The 17,133-nt window shown below is 41.0% G+C and overlaps 2 protein-coding genes across 3 annotated transcripts in view; one reads left to right on the top strand and one right to left on the bottom strand.

Annotated features, from left to right (window-relative positions):
- Positions 1-17,133, bottom strand: part of PLAC9 (placenta associated 9) — a 71,185-nt gene that overhangs the window by 43,839 nt on the left and 10,213 nt on the right. The window lies entirely within an intron of this gene.
- The window catches only part of LOC122741326 (L-threonine dehydratase catabolic TdcB-like), a 30,949-nt gene continuing 28,817 nt past the window's right edge, over positions 15,002-17,133 (top strand). The window contains exon 1 of one of the 2 annotated variants that reach the window (XM_043984686.1): positions 15,002-15,137. In XM_043984686.1, the coding sequence (XP_043840621.1) occupies positions 15,040-15,137 (98 nt within the window). In that variant the 5' untranslated portion in view covers positions 15,002-15,039. Of the gene's footprint in view, positions 15,361-17,133 lie in introns of both variants that reach the window. The other variant, XM_043984685.1, reaches the window with a different exon arrangement.

The following is a 17,133-nucleotide window of genomic DNA, read 5'->3' on the forward strand; positions in this document are numbered from 1 at the left end:
TGCAGTGGATGGAGCGCCAGCTCTGGAGTCAGAAGTACCTGAGTTCAAATTCGGCCTCAGACACTTAACATTTACTAGCTGTGTGACCCTGGGCAAGTCACTTAATACCAATTGCCTCACTAAAAAAAATGTTGAGGGGCAGCTAGGTGGCACAGTGGATAGAGCACTAGCCTTGGATTCAGGAGGACATGCATTCAAATCCTGCCTCAGACACTTGACACTTATTGGCTCTGTGACCCTGGGCAAGTCACTTAACCCTCATTGCCCCAAGCAAACAAAAAACCCAAACAAACAAAAAGTAGGTGTGGGGGGGAGAAGAATATTAAAAATGAAATGGACCTCAGTGATTGTCTTTTCCAGTCCCTTCATTTTATGGGCCTAGTAACTAAAAGTCTAGAGAGCTCAAGCAATTTGCCTGAAAAGAACAAGTGAACTTTAAATCCTACACCACCACCCTCCCACCCCTCCCCCGTCTCCTAAATGCCTTCCCAATTTATCATAGTTAAATGTCAAAATGGAGAGAACACTGGACCTGGAGTCAGGAAGACCTGAGTTCAAATCCAACCTCAGACACTTACTAGCCCTGGGGCCCTAGGCAAGTCATTTAGCCAGTTTACCTCTTCTGTAGAATGTAGTTTCCTCATTTGTGGAATGAGGATAATAATAGCAACTACCTTGCAAGCTTGTGAGAATGAAATGAAATAATATTGGTAAAGTGCTTTGCAATCCTTTCTGAACTACATAGAACAGAGCTGTAATTATTTTAATGAACGACATGATAGAGAGAATATGGAGGAGAGGGAAACAGAAGGTAAGCCAAAAGGCCCTCAGCCCCTTTTCTGTTCCAAAGAGAACAGAAATGCTTTAGCCTGAGAGAACCATTCTTCGGAAACTTCAGCTAAGCCCCAAAGGGGAAGCTGAATGGGGTTTTGTGAAAACTAGGCTGATGAGGACTGCCCCTCTCCACCCATTTCCAACGCCAATAGCCAAGGAAAACAGGAAATGGAGGGAGCCATCAATGTGGCAGGCAGGCTGTTCTAGCCCCTGAAGCTGGGGCCAGAGCCAGTGGGAAATGCTCTTGACAGCTAGAGAAGCAGCCTTGCACGATGCCCCCCCCACACACACTTTCTACTCTTTCTGGGACCCCAAATAACAGTTACAGAGAATCACAGAGTTTCATAGATGACCTTAGCTGTCGCCTGGTCCAATTTCTAGGCATAGACCTAGAGAAGGGAAAGATGGCTGATCTGCCTTTTTAAAGCTTAGTACATGCTAACTTCTCTTCACACAATTTTCCTTCCAGCCAAATGGACTGTTGACAATATTTCATCATCTGTCTCTGTGTGTTAGTACAAACTGTCCCCTGTCCCCAACCTTGAATGCTCTCCCTCCTCACCTCTGCCCTTGGATGCATGAGTCAGGCACCGGTGGTGGGAGGTGCCTGTGCTTGAGGAAGTGGAGGGGGTTCCTGAGCCAGGTAATGGGGGGAGGGTGCTTGTGTACCTATTGAAGGAGGTGTCTCTGTGAGCCAGTGTCAGATGGTGCCTTACAAGCCAGGAGACAGTGTGTGTGTGTGTGAGAGAGAGAGAGAGAGAGGGAGGGAGGGAGGGAAGGGGGAGAGGAAGGGGAGAGAGAGACAGAGAGAGAGAGAGAGAGAGAGAGAGAGAGAGAGAGAGAGAGAGAGAGAGAGAAGGAGGAAGGGGGAGTCCCAATGAAAATCCCACTTTCTGCAAAAAGCCTTCCCTAAGTCCTCTTAACTCCAATGCTTTCCCTCTTTTAATTATTTCCTATTTATTCCATATAGATCACTTTGTATATTTTTGCTTGCACATTGTTTCTCCCATTAGATTGTAAGCCCCTTGACGGCAGGGACTGTCTTGCCTTTTTTGTATCAGCAGCTCTTAGCACAGTGCCTGGCACATAGTAGGTACCTAATAAATGCTTATTGAATTGAATTGGTGGTGGGATGTTTGTGTGTACTGGCCACATGGGGGAGGGTGTACTTGGTTCTGTTACTCATCAGTGATGGGGAGGGGGGCACTGAGTTGCGGCTATGTACTTGAGGTGGGGCATGCCTGTGCACTCTCAGGGCACTGCCCAGGTAGAGAGGATGCATAGCTATCTAAGTAGGCCCTAGGGGTTTAGGCTAACAGACTAAACTATCATTTATGCAAAATTTCCCTTTTGTTGGCTAATCTCTGATCTGGGAAGAAAAGGACACTGAGGTCAGGTTTCAGAATACCTCCCTGAGGGACCTTGGACAATTCATTACCTATTCTGATTGCCTTCCGGAGAGTAGAGGGTGGAGGGGAGCAGGAAGAAAGGGAAGGGGAATGTTGGAAGGGGAGGCCTTGGGAGGTGAGTTTAGATTTTATTCAAATGTTTGGCTGGGTCCTTTGCAGAAGATTAGGAAGGAGATTATTTTTCCCTAATGTTCCTGCTTTCATTACTCCCTCCCAGACCCTGGGACAGCTAGGTGGCCCAGAAAATAGAACTTCAAACCTGGAGTCAGGAAGTCTCATCTTCCTGAGTTCAAATCCGGCCTCAGATACTTCCTAGCCGTGTGACCCTGGGCAAGTCATTTAATCCTGTTTGCCTCAGTTTTCTCATCTATAAAATAAACTGCAAACCACTTTCAGTACCTTTACCAAGAAAACCCCAAATAGGGTCACAAAGTCAGATACGACTGAACAGCAACCTTACCCCACTAACCTCTACCCTTCTCATTGGGTGTGGGGGGAGGGGGCAGAAATACGGAGGGGAGAAAAGAAGCATGTTAGCTTCTGGTCAAAACTGACAAGAGTTAGCCTTAGTGACTAAAAAATATTGGCTCCTGCTTTAGGCTGTACCCCAAATTAGAGTAGACGTACCCCCTGGGAAGCATGGAAATTTTGTCAAGGGAAAACAGGAAATTAATCACGTAATCTCATTTGATTGCTTATATGGACATGTGGACATGCAAGGTAAACTATAGAATGTATGTCCTCTCATACTGAATAAGAGGCAAGGGATGGATGGTTTTCTGAGGACTAAGGGTATGGGAAGCAAGGCCACGGCAAGGCCAACGATCATTTTAAGGTCCTTCAATCATTCTGGATATGCCTCCAGCTGAGCGGTAAACTATTCAATTTATCTCCATTACCTCTGTAGGTGAAAGAAGAGTCCCCGTAGATCAGAGACAGAGGGGAGTCATGACCAAAATGTTGGACTTGGAACCAAGAAAACTAGGGTTTAAATCCTACCTCTGACAATTATGACCCTGGGAAAGTCTCTTCACCTCCGTCTGACTCAGTTTCCTCAACTATAAAATGGGTATAATAAAAGGACCTTTGTGTCTTCCTCCATCCCTGCCACACCACCACCACCTTGTTGGGAGGATCAAATGAAATATGTTTTAAGTGCTTAGCACAGTGCCTGCTACATAGTAGCTGTTTCCTTCCTCTGAGGTCTTTTCTCATATCCAGGCTAGTAAATCTTGCATTTTTCAAGGACTAATCATTTTAAGCAGTTTAAAGGGTTAGGAAGAGAAACCCTGACCTCTGCCTGGGTAGGGACTTTCTATGAAAGGCTCAGTGAAATGGTGACATAAGCATGTACTTTTTCTTCCCTCTGAGCCGGATCTTAATGCCGCTCCCACCACCAGCCCCACTTTTTTTTTTTTTTAGTTTTCTAGGCACGTGTACCATGTTTGCCATTTGAACAACGCGGTCATACAGTAAGAAGAAGAGATATAAGAACACTCTCAAGGTCTTTCTTAAGAACTTTAGAATTGGGCAGCTAGGTGGCGCAGGGGATAAAGCACCGGCCCTGGATTTAGGAGTAACTGAGTTCAAATCCGGCCTCAGACACTTGACACATACTAGCTGTGTGACACTGGGCAAGTCACTTAACCCCCATTGCCCCGCAAAAAAAAAAAAATTAAAATTAAAATGTAAAAAAATAGAACTTTAGAATTGATTGCATGACATGGGAGACACTGGCACAGGACCACCTGGTGGGGTGTGCCTGCATCAGAGAAGGTGTTGTGCTCTTTGAGCAAAGCAGCATAGAAGTAGCTCAAAAAAAAAAAAAAAGCAATGAGCAAATTTAGAGATTCCAGTCCAAATGTTCACATGAATTATTTGTGCCCAACCTGTGGTAGAGCATTCCCAGCTTGTATTGGTCTGATCAGCCACAATAAGACACACCGTAACTTGATTCTAACATAGTGATGTCCTTTTGGTCCTCTTTTTGTTCACCACTGCCATTTAAAATCCTACCTTTTAGGTTTCAGCTCTTTACCTATCTCAAACTCAACATGTCTCATTACATTTCCCCCCAAATCCACTGGTGTAATGGATAGCTTTGGACTTAGAAACAAGAAGACCTGAGTTTGAATCCTACTTCAGATATTTACAAGATGTGTGACCCTGGGCACGTCACTTCCCCATTCTCTGACTCAATTTCCTCACCTGAAAAATGGGATTAACAGAGGCAGCTAGGTAGCTCAGTGTATAGAGCCTTAAACCTGAAGTAGGGAAGATTTGAGTTCAAATTTGACCTTAGACTTACATGAACTGATGCTGAGTGAGATGAGCAGAATCAAGAGGGAGCAGCTAGGTGGCACAGTGGATAAAGCACCGGCCCTGGATTCAGGAGAACATGAGTTCAAATATGACCTCAGACATTTGACACTTACTAGCTGTGTGACCCTGACTGTCAGAATCAGGAGAACATTGTACACAGTAACAGCAACATTGTGTGATGATCAACTGTGATAGACTTGGCTCTTCTCAGCAGTGCAATGATCCAAAACCGTTTCAAAGAACTCATGATAGAAAATGTTCTCCACATCCAGAAAAAAGAACTGTGTATTCTGAATGCAGATTGAACCCTACTGTTTCTACTTTGGGGTTTTTTTTTTCTTTGAGGTTTTTCTCTTGTTCTCTGATTCTTCTTTCACAATATGACTAATGAAGAAATATGTTTAATGTGATTGTACATATATAACCTATATCAGATTGCTTTCTGTCTTGGGGAGGGAGGAGGGACAGAAGGGTGGGAGAAAAATTTGGAACTAAAAATCCTGTGAAAACAAATGTTGAAAACTATCTTTACATGTAACTGGAAAATAATAAAATACTTTTATGATCAACAATTTTTTAAAAAATTTGTTAAAAGAAGGAAAAAAAACCCCGAAGCAATGCATATTGATCTTTCTGATTAACTAGGGGAAGAAGCACAACTGGATGGTTGGAATTTGATATCTAGACCACGCCCTAAGTCATGTTAATCAATGGAGCTGAATGATGCTAACCAATTAGCTTAGATCAATGTGTGGTGACCAGCCTCTACCAAAAAGAGAATAAAATCCCTGGGCACACCAGGGTCAGTCTCTTGTCTCTCTTCTTTCTGGGATTCTCTTTTACTCTCCACACTGGGTTTGTAATTGTTTAGGCCTGTAAGCCTGTGACTAGTGGGGATGTCCGGGAGATACACGGTCAATACTTTATTAATATGTGATATTAATAATAAATGCTTACTAACAAAAAACAAACAAACAAAAACCACAACCCTGACATTAGACTCTAACTAGCTTTGTGATCTTGGTCAACTCACTGAACCCCCTTTTAGTCTTATTATCTTCAAGTGGAAATGGGGATAATAATAGCACCTATCCCTTAGGACTGCTGTGAGCATAAAATTAAACACTATTTGTAGATCCCTTTGTAAACCCTAAAGTGCCATATAAATGTTAGCTATTCATATTGGATGATTAACTGGTTGAAATTTATACACTGTTTCTTTATCTCATTTTCAAGCAGACTAATTAAACAAACAGGTTCATACATCACCAGTGTGGTACACATAGTTTTTCTATTAATAAACACTCTAAGTGAGGTTGTTGGAAAGAGTATATACAATCGTGTGTGTAACTATATGTGTATACACACACACTCACATATGACAGAGGAGATTTGTGGGGAGGGCACATTATTCACTAAAGGAAAGGGTTTAAAATGAGCTTGAGCTGGATCATGAAGGAAATTAGGCAGAGATGGGAACATGCATTCAAGGTATGGGGGACAACCAGTGCAAAAGAAAGATGGAAAACGAAGCAAAATGTTTCTATTTGGATGATGTTAGCCATAAATTAGTCAACAGAGGGCAGCAGAGTACCTATCACATAGTAGGCATTCAATAAATCTAGTTAAATTAAATTTAATAATAATAGCTAGCATTTGCAAGGCTTCTTAAGGTTTACAAATCAGTTTAAAGTATTATTTTATTGTCACAACGACAAGATGAGTGCTATTATTATCACTATTTTACAGATGCAGAAACTGAGGCAGACAGCAGATAAGTCATCTGTTCAGGGTCACAGCTAGTGTTTTTAGGCCAGATTTGAATTCAGATCTTCCTGAACAGAACTCAAAGAATATGGTGATTATAGAAGAGAAATTGAATTTTAACTGAGGAAATTGAGGCTTTCTTGGTGGAGGTGCCACTTCACCTAGGCCTTTAGGAAGAAAAGAATTTCACCAGGTTGAGGTCATAATTAATAAAATCATAGCTTCAGAGCCAGAAGGGACTTCAAAAACCATTTAGTCCAACCTCCTCATCTTAAAGTAGAGCAACTGAGACCCAGAGGGGTTAAATGACTTGGCCAATGTCACACCACTAACTATTTCAGATGATATTTAAACCCAGTTCTGTCTGACTCCAAATCCAAAATTCTATCCACTCTTCCATGCAGTTTCTGAAAAGTAGAGGGAACTTCTTTTACCCAGAATTGAAAAAGAACAAGGACTGACCAGTATTCAAGTTTAGCTGGACAACTGAATCAATTTTTAAAATTTAATAAATATTTTTATTTAAAGTTTTGAGTTCCAAATTCTATCCCTCCTCTCCTTTCCTCCTCCTCACCCTTCTCTGAGGCAGTAAGCAATCAGATATAGGCCATACATGTGCAATTATGTAAAACATTACCATAATTAGTCATTTTGTATAAGAAAACTTGGATAAAAGAAAAAAAGGAAAGCAAGTGAAAAATAGCATGCTTCAGTCTGTGTTCCATCAATAGCAGTTCTTTCTTTGGAGGTGGATAATGTGCTTCATCATTAGTCCTTTGGGATTGTCTCAGATCATTGTATTGCTGAGAATAGTTGTCACTCACAGTTATTCATCAAACAATATTGCTGTCACTGTGAACAATGTTCTCTGGGTTCTGCTCACTTCACTATACATCAGTTCATACAAGTCTTCTAGGCCTTTCTGAAATCATCCTGTTTGTCATTTCTTATAGCACAATAATATTCCCTCACCATCATATACCATAGCTTGTTTAGCCATTCCCCAATTGATGGGCATTCCATTGATTTCTAATTCTTACCCACTACAAACAGAGCTGCTATAAATATTTTCATACAAATAGGTCTTTTTCTCTTTTGGGAAATGTCTTTGAAATATAAACCTAGCAGTGGTATTGCTGGATTAATGGGTATGCACAGTTTTATAGCCCCTTGAGCATAGTTCCAAATTGCTCTCCAGAAGGGCTGGATCAGTTCATAACTCCACCAACAGTGGATTAGCATCCCAGTTTCCCCACATCCTCTCCAACATCCAATATTTCCCTTTTAACAACTGAACACTTGAAAGAGAATATGATGAATTAAGCCTGGAAAGGTAGTTTGGAGCCATATTATGGAGGACCTTGAACACCAGGATAAGTATTTTATTTAGTGAGACAATGGGGAACACCTGAAGGTTTTGGGGTGGGACAAAGAAATGATCAGATTTATATACTCTTAGAAGACAGACAATGTTGTGAAAGGTAGTGATTATCCATATTTCACCATCATAACTCTTTCCTCATCCCCTGCAGCCCTTTTCTCCCATAAGTGAGTTCTCCCCGAAGCATTTTGAGGAAGTTCTCAGGACAGCCATACTTCATTCTTAGGACTTTAACACCATGTTTCCAAGACCCACCTCTTTTCAGCTCCCTTTTTCATGTTGTCTTCCCTATTAGAATGTAGGTCCCTTGAGGTCAGGGACTGTCTTTACATCCCCAGTATTTAGCACAATGCCTGGCATATTACTATGTGCTTAATAAATACTTATTGACTTAACTTGAAGGAAGAGGGATTGGGGACAAGGAGATCAGTGAGGTAGGCCTCCAGGAGCCAGTTGGTGAAGGCCTAAACCAGGGCAAGGGCAACATGAGTTGGAAAGATGGGGAAAGATATTGCTGAGGCAGAATTGATAGGACTTGGCAAATTATTGGATGTGGGTGAAATCTTTAAAGGCAAGCTCAAAAGCTTTTTTCTAATTCCCCTAGTCAGTAAAAATCTTCCCCTCAGAATTGACAGAACATTTTGTATCTTTCTTAGTTTATATTATATTATACAATGTTACATTATATTATGTTGTGTTACTTTACATTACTTTTTGTTACATTACATTATGTTGGGGCAGCTAGGTGGCGCAGTGGCTAGAGCACCGACCCTGGAGTCAGTAGTACCTGAGTTCAAATCTGGCCTCAGACACTTAACACTTACTAGCTGTGTGACCCTGGGCAAGTCACTTAACCCCAATTGCTCACTAAAAAAACCCCAAACAAACAAAAAACCCAAAACATTATGTTGTCATAGATTGTCTTATGTTATAATGTTATGTTGTGTTGTGTTGCATTACATTGTGTGGGGTCATATCATAGCGTATTGTGATTATTTGTATACATATCATATACCTCTACTAGGCTAATAGATGTATGAAGATAAAGTTCTATATAGTCTAGGCTCTATAGTATGGTGGAAAGAGCAAACAATTGGGTTTGAGGTAAGGCTTTGAATATGTGGCCATGAACAAGTCACTCAACTGTTTTTCCCTATCTATAAAATAGGATGCTGATACTTGTAGACCTTACCTCATAGGATAACATTGTATAAACCTTAGCGTTCAACATAAATGTGAGTTCTTAGTATTATGGTCTATACTTTGTCTATTCCTCAAAAACTATCCTTAAAGCATAAATCTTCATGATGAAAACATTATTCCTCATTTTGGGGTTTACTGCATGCTTGCTGCATGGAAGAATTTGTTTATAATGGGAAAAAGTAGTACTTATAGTAAAAAAATTTCTATACATCTCATTCCTTATTTTTGTTTGTTTTTTCAGGGCAATAGGGATTGAGTTACTTGTCCAGGGTCACACAACTAGTAAGTATCAAGTGTCTGAGGCCAGATTTGAACTCAGATCCTCCTGAATCCAGGGCTGGTGCTTAAAATTCCTATACATCTCAATGTCCCTTAAGGTGAATTTGCAAATATAGTAGACATACTTCCCAGCACCTAGCACAGTTGGTTTCCCCCGCCCCCCCCCCAATACAGTACCTGTTTATTAACTATTTGTTGAATTGAATCATTTAATTGAATCTTATATTCTTCAAACCCCAAACCTGTAAGGGATGATCTCTTCTGGTCTATCCTACTGCTTCAGAAAGTCAATCCATCCATATTAGAAGGTTCCACTTTCACTCAGATAATACTTTTAACTCCATCCTCAACTACCAACTTCAAAACCAGGAGTTGGTTTCAAATTCCATCTCTAATCTGCTCCCATTCCCCACCCTCAGGGTCACCCACATATTTAGTCCTTTCTTCTGGGTTGCTTATAGCTGAGAATTTTTTCCCTTTAAGGCAGGAATTTCTTTCTTTCTTTTTTTTGGGGGGGCGGGGCATTGAGGGTTAAGTGACCTGCCCAGGGTCACACAGCTAGTAAGTGTCAAGTGTCTGAGGCCAAATTTGAACTCAGGTCCTCCTGAATCCAGGGTTGGTACTTTATCCATTGCACCACCTAGCTGACCCAAGGCAGGGATTTCTTAACCATTTTTGTGTCATGGACTGCTTGGGCAGTCTGGTCAAACTTATGGACCCTTTCTTAGAATAATGTTTTTAAAAAGGAAAAAAAAAGGATTAGAAATGAAACCAATTGGGGGCAGCTAGGTGGCATGGTGGATAAAGCACCAGTCCTGGATTCAGGAGGACCTGAGTTCAAATCCGGGCTCAGACACTTGACACTTACTAGCCGTGTGACCCTGGGCAAGTCACTTAACCCCCCACTGCCCTGCAAAAACAAGAAAAAAAGAAATGAAACCAATGATATTGAAGGGCAACCATAAAACATACACACACAAACACATACATAACACATACATATGTTCATGGGCTCCAGGTTAGGAATTTTGAATGGTGCCTCAGAAATACTGTGCTCATCATAAGGTCAGTGCTGTGTAAAACTATTGTGTTGGAGATCTGTTTTCTCTGATTTCCTGCGACATTTTCCTACCTTTCACACTCCCCCCCCAATCTACCCCCCCCCCCAATGAACGAGAGCCTGATTCAGGCCTCAGCCTTGTTTGTAAGTGCTTAGCAATAGTAAGCGCTATAGAAACAATGATTAATTGATAAATGCATTCATACTTTGTCCCCACCCCTCAAAGAGGTATTTATATGATTCGCTTAATCGAATCCTACACCAAAATCTAAAATATACATACAAGCATCAGATGTTATAGGTACAAGTATTGTCAGTCCCAGAAAAGGTATGTAGCCCTGTGGCTAAAGCGTTAAACCTAGATTCAGGAAGATCTGGATTTGAATCCCATCTATTAATCAGAAAGCATTTCATTAAACATATACTATGTGCCAGACACTGTGCTAAGATAAGGTTACAAGAAAAAAGAAAAGAAAAGAAAAAAAGCAATATCAGCCTCAAGGAGCTTACATGCTATTGAGGGAGACAATATGTATGAAGTGTGTATGTGTAGTATGTTGACTGGGAAGGTTGAAAAAAGCTTTCTTCTCAGATTTTGATTGAACTGATAATAAAAATGATCCAAACCTGGAGCTTTACTATAAAGCAGCAGTCATCAAAACTATCTGGTACTGGCTAAGAAATAGAGTGGAGGATCAATGGAATAGGCTAGGCACAGGAAACACAGTAGTAAATGACACTAGTAATGTAGTGTTTGATAAACCCAAAGACTCCAGCTTCTGGGATAGGAACTCAGTATTTGACAAAAACTGCTGGGAAAACTGGAAGATAGTATGGCAGAAATTAGGCATAGACCAACATCTTACACCTTATACTAAAATAAGGTCAAAATGGATACATGATTTAGACATAAGAGGTGATACCATCGGTAAATTAGGAGAGAAAGGAATAGTCTACCTTTCAGATCTTTGGAAAGGAGAACAGTTTATGACCAAACAAGAGATAGAGAATATTATAAAATGCAAAATGATGATTTTGATTACATTAAATTAAAAAGCTTTTGTACAAACAGAAGCAATGCATTCAAAATTAGAAGGGAGGCAGAAAGCTGGGAAACAATTTTTATGGCCAGTACTTCTGATAAAGGCCTCATTTCTAAAATATATAGGGAACTAAATCAAATTTATAAGAATCCAAGTCATTCCCCAATTGAGAAATGGTCAAAGGTTATAAACAGGCAGTTTTCTGATGAAGAAATCAAAGCTATCTATTCCCATATGAAAAAAAAATGCTCTAAATCACTAATGATTAGAGAGATGCAAATTAAAACAATTCTGAGATACCACCTGACACCTATCAGATTGGCTAAAATGACAAAAAAGGAAAATAAATGTTGGAGAAGCTGTGGAAAAATTGGAACACTAATGCATTGTTGGTGGATCTGTGAACTGATCCAACCATTTTGGAGAGCAATTTGGAATTATGCCTGAAGGGCTATAAAGCTGTGCATACCCTTTGACCCAGCAATCCCACTTTTGGGTCTTTTCCCCAAAGAGATCATGGAAAAGGGAAAAGGACCCACATGTACAAAAATATTTATAGTTGCTCTTTATGTGGTGGCAAGGAATTGGAAGTTGAAGGGATGCCCATCCATTGGGGAATGGCTGGACAAGTTGTGGTATATGAATGTAATGGAATATGATTGTGTTGTAAGAAACGATGAACAGGAGGAGTTCAGAGAAACCTGGAGGGTCTTGCGTGGGCTGATGATGAGTGAGATGAGCAGAACCAGAAGAACATTGTACACAGTATCATCAACATTGAGTGTTGATCTACTGTGATGGACTAGATTCTTCTCACCAATGCTATGGTACAGAAGAGTTCCAGGGGACTCATGATGGAAGAGTATCTCCAAATTCAGGAAAAAAAGAAAGAACTGTGGAGTATAGATGCTGATTGAACCATACTATTTCTTTTGTTTTTGGTGCTATTGTTTTTCTATTTTGAGGTTTTTCCTCATTGCTCTGATTTTTCTCTTATAACATGACTAATGCAGAAATATGTTTAATATTATATCTATCTATCTATCTATATCAGATTACCTGCTGTCTAGGGGGGAGGGAGGGAGAAAAATCTGAAATTGGAAAGCTTGTATAAACAAAAGTTGAGAACTATCTTTACATGTAACTGGAAAAAAATAAAATACTTTATTTAAAAAAAAAGATCCAGGACCGGAATGACCCATAATTATAGGCCCTGATGCTGGGGAAGCTGAGGTTGGTGGAGAGCTTGAGTGCATGACTTCTGAACTTCAACAGGACTAAAGCAAATGCTGGTACTCTGACTGTCTGGTACCAATATAATTAGCCCTTTGGAACCAAAGGCTACCAGGTTACTTAGGAAGGGGTGAACTGATGTATTTTGGAAACAGAACAGGTCAAAGGTTTTGGCATTAGTTTTGCCAATTGGTTTTAGGATTGGCCAGTGAGTGGTCAAATACATATCCAGGCTAGGAAGAATAGAGACTGTCTTCAAGGAAGCAAGAAAAAAGGAATCCAGGGATTCTAAAAGAGGCAGATGAGGAAGCAAGAGAGCATTCTAGGGACGGGAGGACAGACAGTGAAAAGGTATGAAGACAGGAGACAAATGCTAATGTATGAGAAACTGCAAGCAGGCCAATATGATGAGGCAATAGTGTGTGGGAGGAGGAGCAAGGTGTAAGATTGGAATGATAGGAAGGGTCTATGTTGTGAATGAATGAATGGATGGATGGGTGGATGGTTGAAAAAGCATTTATTAAATATGGCGTGTTTAATACTGTGCTAAATTCAGGCAATAAAATACAAAAACAGAGACAGCCCATTTCTTCAGTGGAGTTTGTGTCCCAACAGAGAATGATAATAAAGACAATAAGAGCTAGCATTAAAAAAAATAGCTAGCATTTTTATAGCATTTTAAGCTGTATAGCATAGTACCTGTTACATAGTGGACACTTAATAAGTGTTTATTGACTCACTGACCTTACAAATATTATCTCATTTGATCCTCACAACAACCCTGGGGGGTAGGTACTACTATTATTATCTCCATTTTACAGATGAGGAAACTGAGGTAGAGAGAGCTTTTAGTGATATGCCCAGGGTCACATAGCTAGGTAGTATCTAAGGAGGAATTTGAACTCAGGTCATCCTAATTTAAGGTCCAGCTCTCTGTCCATTCCAACACCAAGTTGCCATAGGTGGTGGATGAGTGGCCCCCAACAGGCATAATTGACACACTCCTTTCAGGAGCAAAGGCAGAGTTTATTTGATCATAGTTTCATAAAGGAAGAAAGGGAAGGTGGAGACCTCCTTGAGATTGTTAAAAAAGATTTGGAAAAAAAAAAGATTTGGAGTAGGAAGTTAAGTGAAGCACGTCTTAGACATTCTTGAAATAATGGGTCAGGTGTGTCCTCAGTGGGGCAGGACAGACTTTCTAGATAACGTAATTAAAATCTATAGAGCCGGATCTTTTGTCTTATCTTCCTCATTAGAATGTAAGCTTCTTGAACGCAGGGGATGTGGTTTTGTTTTTGGTTTTGGTGGAGATTTTGTTTTGTTTTGTTTTGTTTTTTGCTTTTCTTCTGTATCCCCTAATCCTTAGTATATAGTAAGTATTTAACAAATAAATGCTTGACTAAGAGAGCTCACTGTCTGTGTGATCTTGAACAAGTCTCTTTAACTCTTTGGGCCTCAGTTTCTTCATTTGTCAAAAGAGGATAGTATCTGTGCTGTCTCAGAGGATTGTAAAGGAGCTCTATGGAGAAAATATATAAATGGTGGCATTATTATATTACTATTTTATAGATGAGGAAAATGAAGCTTAGAGAGAAAAGTAATTTACTTGTAGTTACACAATTAACAAGGAACCAGGATACAAACTAATGTTTTGATTCTTTCCACAAAACCAGCTGTATCAAGTTTATATGATCTCTGAGTTTGCTTCCAGCTTGAAATCCTACAAAAGCCTTCTGTTAATTAAGGCTGCTCTTGGTTCTTTCGTATCAAGATTACATGATCTCGGGGGCAGCTAGATGGCACAGTGGATAAAGCACCGGCCCTGGATTCAGGAGTACCTGAGTTCAAATCCGACCTCAGACACTTAACACTTACTAGCTGTGTGACCCTGGGCAAGTCACTTAACTCCAATTGCCTCACCAAGCTCCCCCCGCCCCCCCCCAAAAGATTACATGATCTCGGGGCAGCTAGGTGGTACAGTGGATAGAGCACCGGCCCTGGAGTCGGGAGGACCTGAATTCAAATCCGACCGCAGACACTTAACAATTACTAGCTGTGTGACCCTAGGCAAGTCACTTAACCCCAATTACCTCACCCCAAAAAAATAAATATTCATACCAAGGTATAAAAATTATATGATCCCTGGGGTCTTTTCCATCTTGAAATCATTTAAAAGCCTACCATTCCTTAAGGATGCTATGGGAGCTCCTTTGTCATTTTCACATAAAAAAACCCCCTTATTTCACCTCTCCACTAACAGACTTCCAATTCCTAGGTGGCTAAGCTGTAAACACCTAAAGCCCTAACTCTCTGGGGACTGCTAATCCCACAGAGCCCTAAAATTGACTGGGACAGACGGGGCCTGTGAGGTAAGCTCTTTAAATAGCAGCAAATGCTCCCAGAGTCACCAGGGGCATATATGCTAGAGGTCAGTTGGCTCCCTGGAAGGCTTTAGTGAAGGACAGGGGACTGGTGCTGACTGGGGAAGAGGGTGAGGCACCTGGAACTATGAATTTTGTGGCCCGGTTGCTTTATTTGAAGGAACCACACCGAACTCCTGGGGCTCATTTTGGAGGAGAGGAAGAGTATGATCTTTTCTGGCCAAGGTTGGAGAACTCTGGGAATCTCTAAGTTAGAACTAGAGCTGCGTCTGCCCCTGCCCACCCTTGACTTCCTTTAGGGTCTCATGGATCGTCCCCCAGCTAGGCACAGACCTAGACCCAGGGGAACTAACTACCCAGAAATCCAGTCACCCTGGTTACCTTCTTACACTGCTGCGGTTAAGATCCTGCTTCAACTCTTTGTCTATGTGGCTGTTGTATTGTTTAGGTAATGCATTTTACTCACCTTCTCTTCCCTTCTCTGTCCCTGGGGCTCAGGGCAACAGCTTTTACATTGCTTTTGCCTGGGGAGGGAGCTGGGTACAATAAGGGGGTGGGAGGGAAGGATCCAAATCCTAGCGAATTTCATCTTAGCTCTACGACCTTGGCAAAAAGTGTGATGGGTCATTTGTCGGTGGAGTCATTTGCATATTTTGATTTCGAGGGGAGGGTAATGGATGCCAACTACCACCCTAGAAAACTGTTAGTGGCCTGATATTTGGGGTGTGCCCAGTATGCTTTATGGAGATCATCCAGTCATGATTCTGGACTTTCTGTCGTTTTTATGGGCAGAAGGATATTGTAATTGAAGTCACAGAAAAAAACGTATTGGAGACAAAGAGCAGTAGGGACACCATGACCTCATTCTATGTATCATATTTTTCTGGGTTCCCCACAATTTGGGAGGAATAATTCCTTATTGCTGCTACATATCAGCTTTGTCACAATTAGCTCTTTCATGGGTTGGAGCATGGACAATTGAGTCTGAAGGCCTAGGTCTTGGTCTGGAGTCTGTCATTTACTGTGTGACCTTGCCTAAGTCATTTAATATCTGTCAGTCTAGGTTTCTTTGTCTGTAAATTGGGAATAATAATAGTATTCACACTACCTATCTCACAGGATTGTCATGAAGAAAAATTGTTTTGTATACCTCAAAACTCTCCAAGGTTCTGAGGCTATTCTCCAGCAAGGTCAAGTACCAGTGAAGGAAGGAAATGTATTTCACCAGCTGGGAGTTTTTGCTCACTACAGGACTTCAAGCACAGAGTAGATGACAACTCGCTGAGGCTGGTGTCAAAAAGGAAGACTTGTTCAGTCATCCTTGGGACTAGATAGCCTCTGAAGTCCCTCCCAGCTCTGGAATTCTGGGATTTCTAGACACCTTCAAATCAGCTTTTATATGGAGGTTTTTTTTTTTTTTTTTTAGTGAGGCAATGGGGGTTAAGTGACTTGCCCAGGGTCACACAGCTAGTAAGTGTTAAGTGTCTGAGGCCGGATTTGAACTATGGTACTCCTGACTCCAGGGCCGGTGCTCTATCCACTGCGCCACCTAGCTGCCCCCTATATGGAGTTTTAAAGTTTGCACATCAGATGTGTTTGTTCATTGTCATTTTATTTGCACTTTATGACAGGCCTGTGAAGTAGGCACTAGAGGAGGTACTAGGGGGTCTTATAGGTTGTAAATGTCAGAGGCTTTTTGACCTAGGTCGTCGTCGTCGCCTTCTTCTTCTTCTTCTTCTTCTTCTTCTTCTTCTTCTTCTTCTTCTTCTTCTTCTTCTTCTTCTTCTTCTTCTTCTTCGCTGGGCAATGGGGTTAAGTGACTTGCCCAGGGTCACACAGCTAGTAAGTGTTAAGTGTCTGAGACCAGATTTGAACTCAGGTCCTCCTGAATCCAGGCCCAGTGCTCTATCCACCGTGCCACCTAGCTGCCCCTAGGTCTTCGTAACTTTGATACCTCATTTTATAAAAGCACAACTATGTGATTATTTTGGTAAAGAGAATTGCTGATATCTATATCCTGTCTCAGGTTTTCCATTAGGCATGTTAATGCATATTTTAACTCAGTTTGAGGCATGCATTTGTAAAATTTGATCCTCATAAAGTAGGTAGCCTGGACTGAATTAAGAATATCTGTGACATCTTACTTAGGAGTTGGTTCAGCCCCATAAAGATTATTGTGACTCCCCCCTTTAAATCTACATGCATGTACAGAATGAAATTT

The sequence above is a fragment of the Dromiciops gliroides genome, chromosome 2 (genome assembly GCF_019393635.1).
Source record: "Dromiciops gliroides isolate mDroGli1 chromosome 2, mDroGli1.pri, whole genome shotgun sequence".
NCBI classification, from domain to species: domain Eukaryota; kingdom Metazoa; phylum Chordata; class Mammalia; order Microbiotheria; family Microbiotheriidae; genus Dromiciops; species Dromiciops gliroides.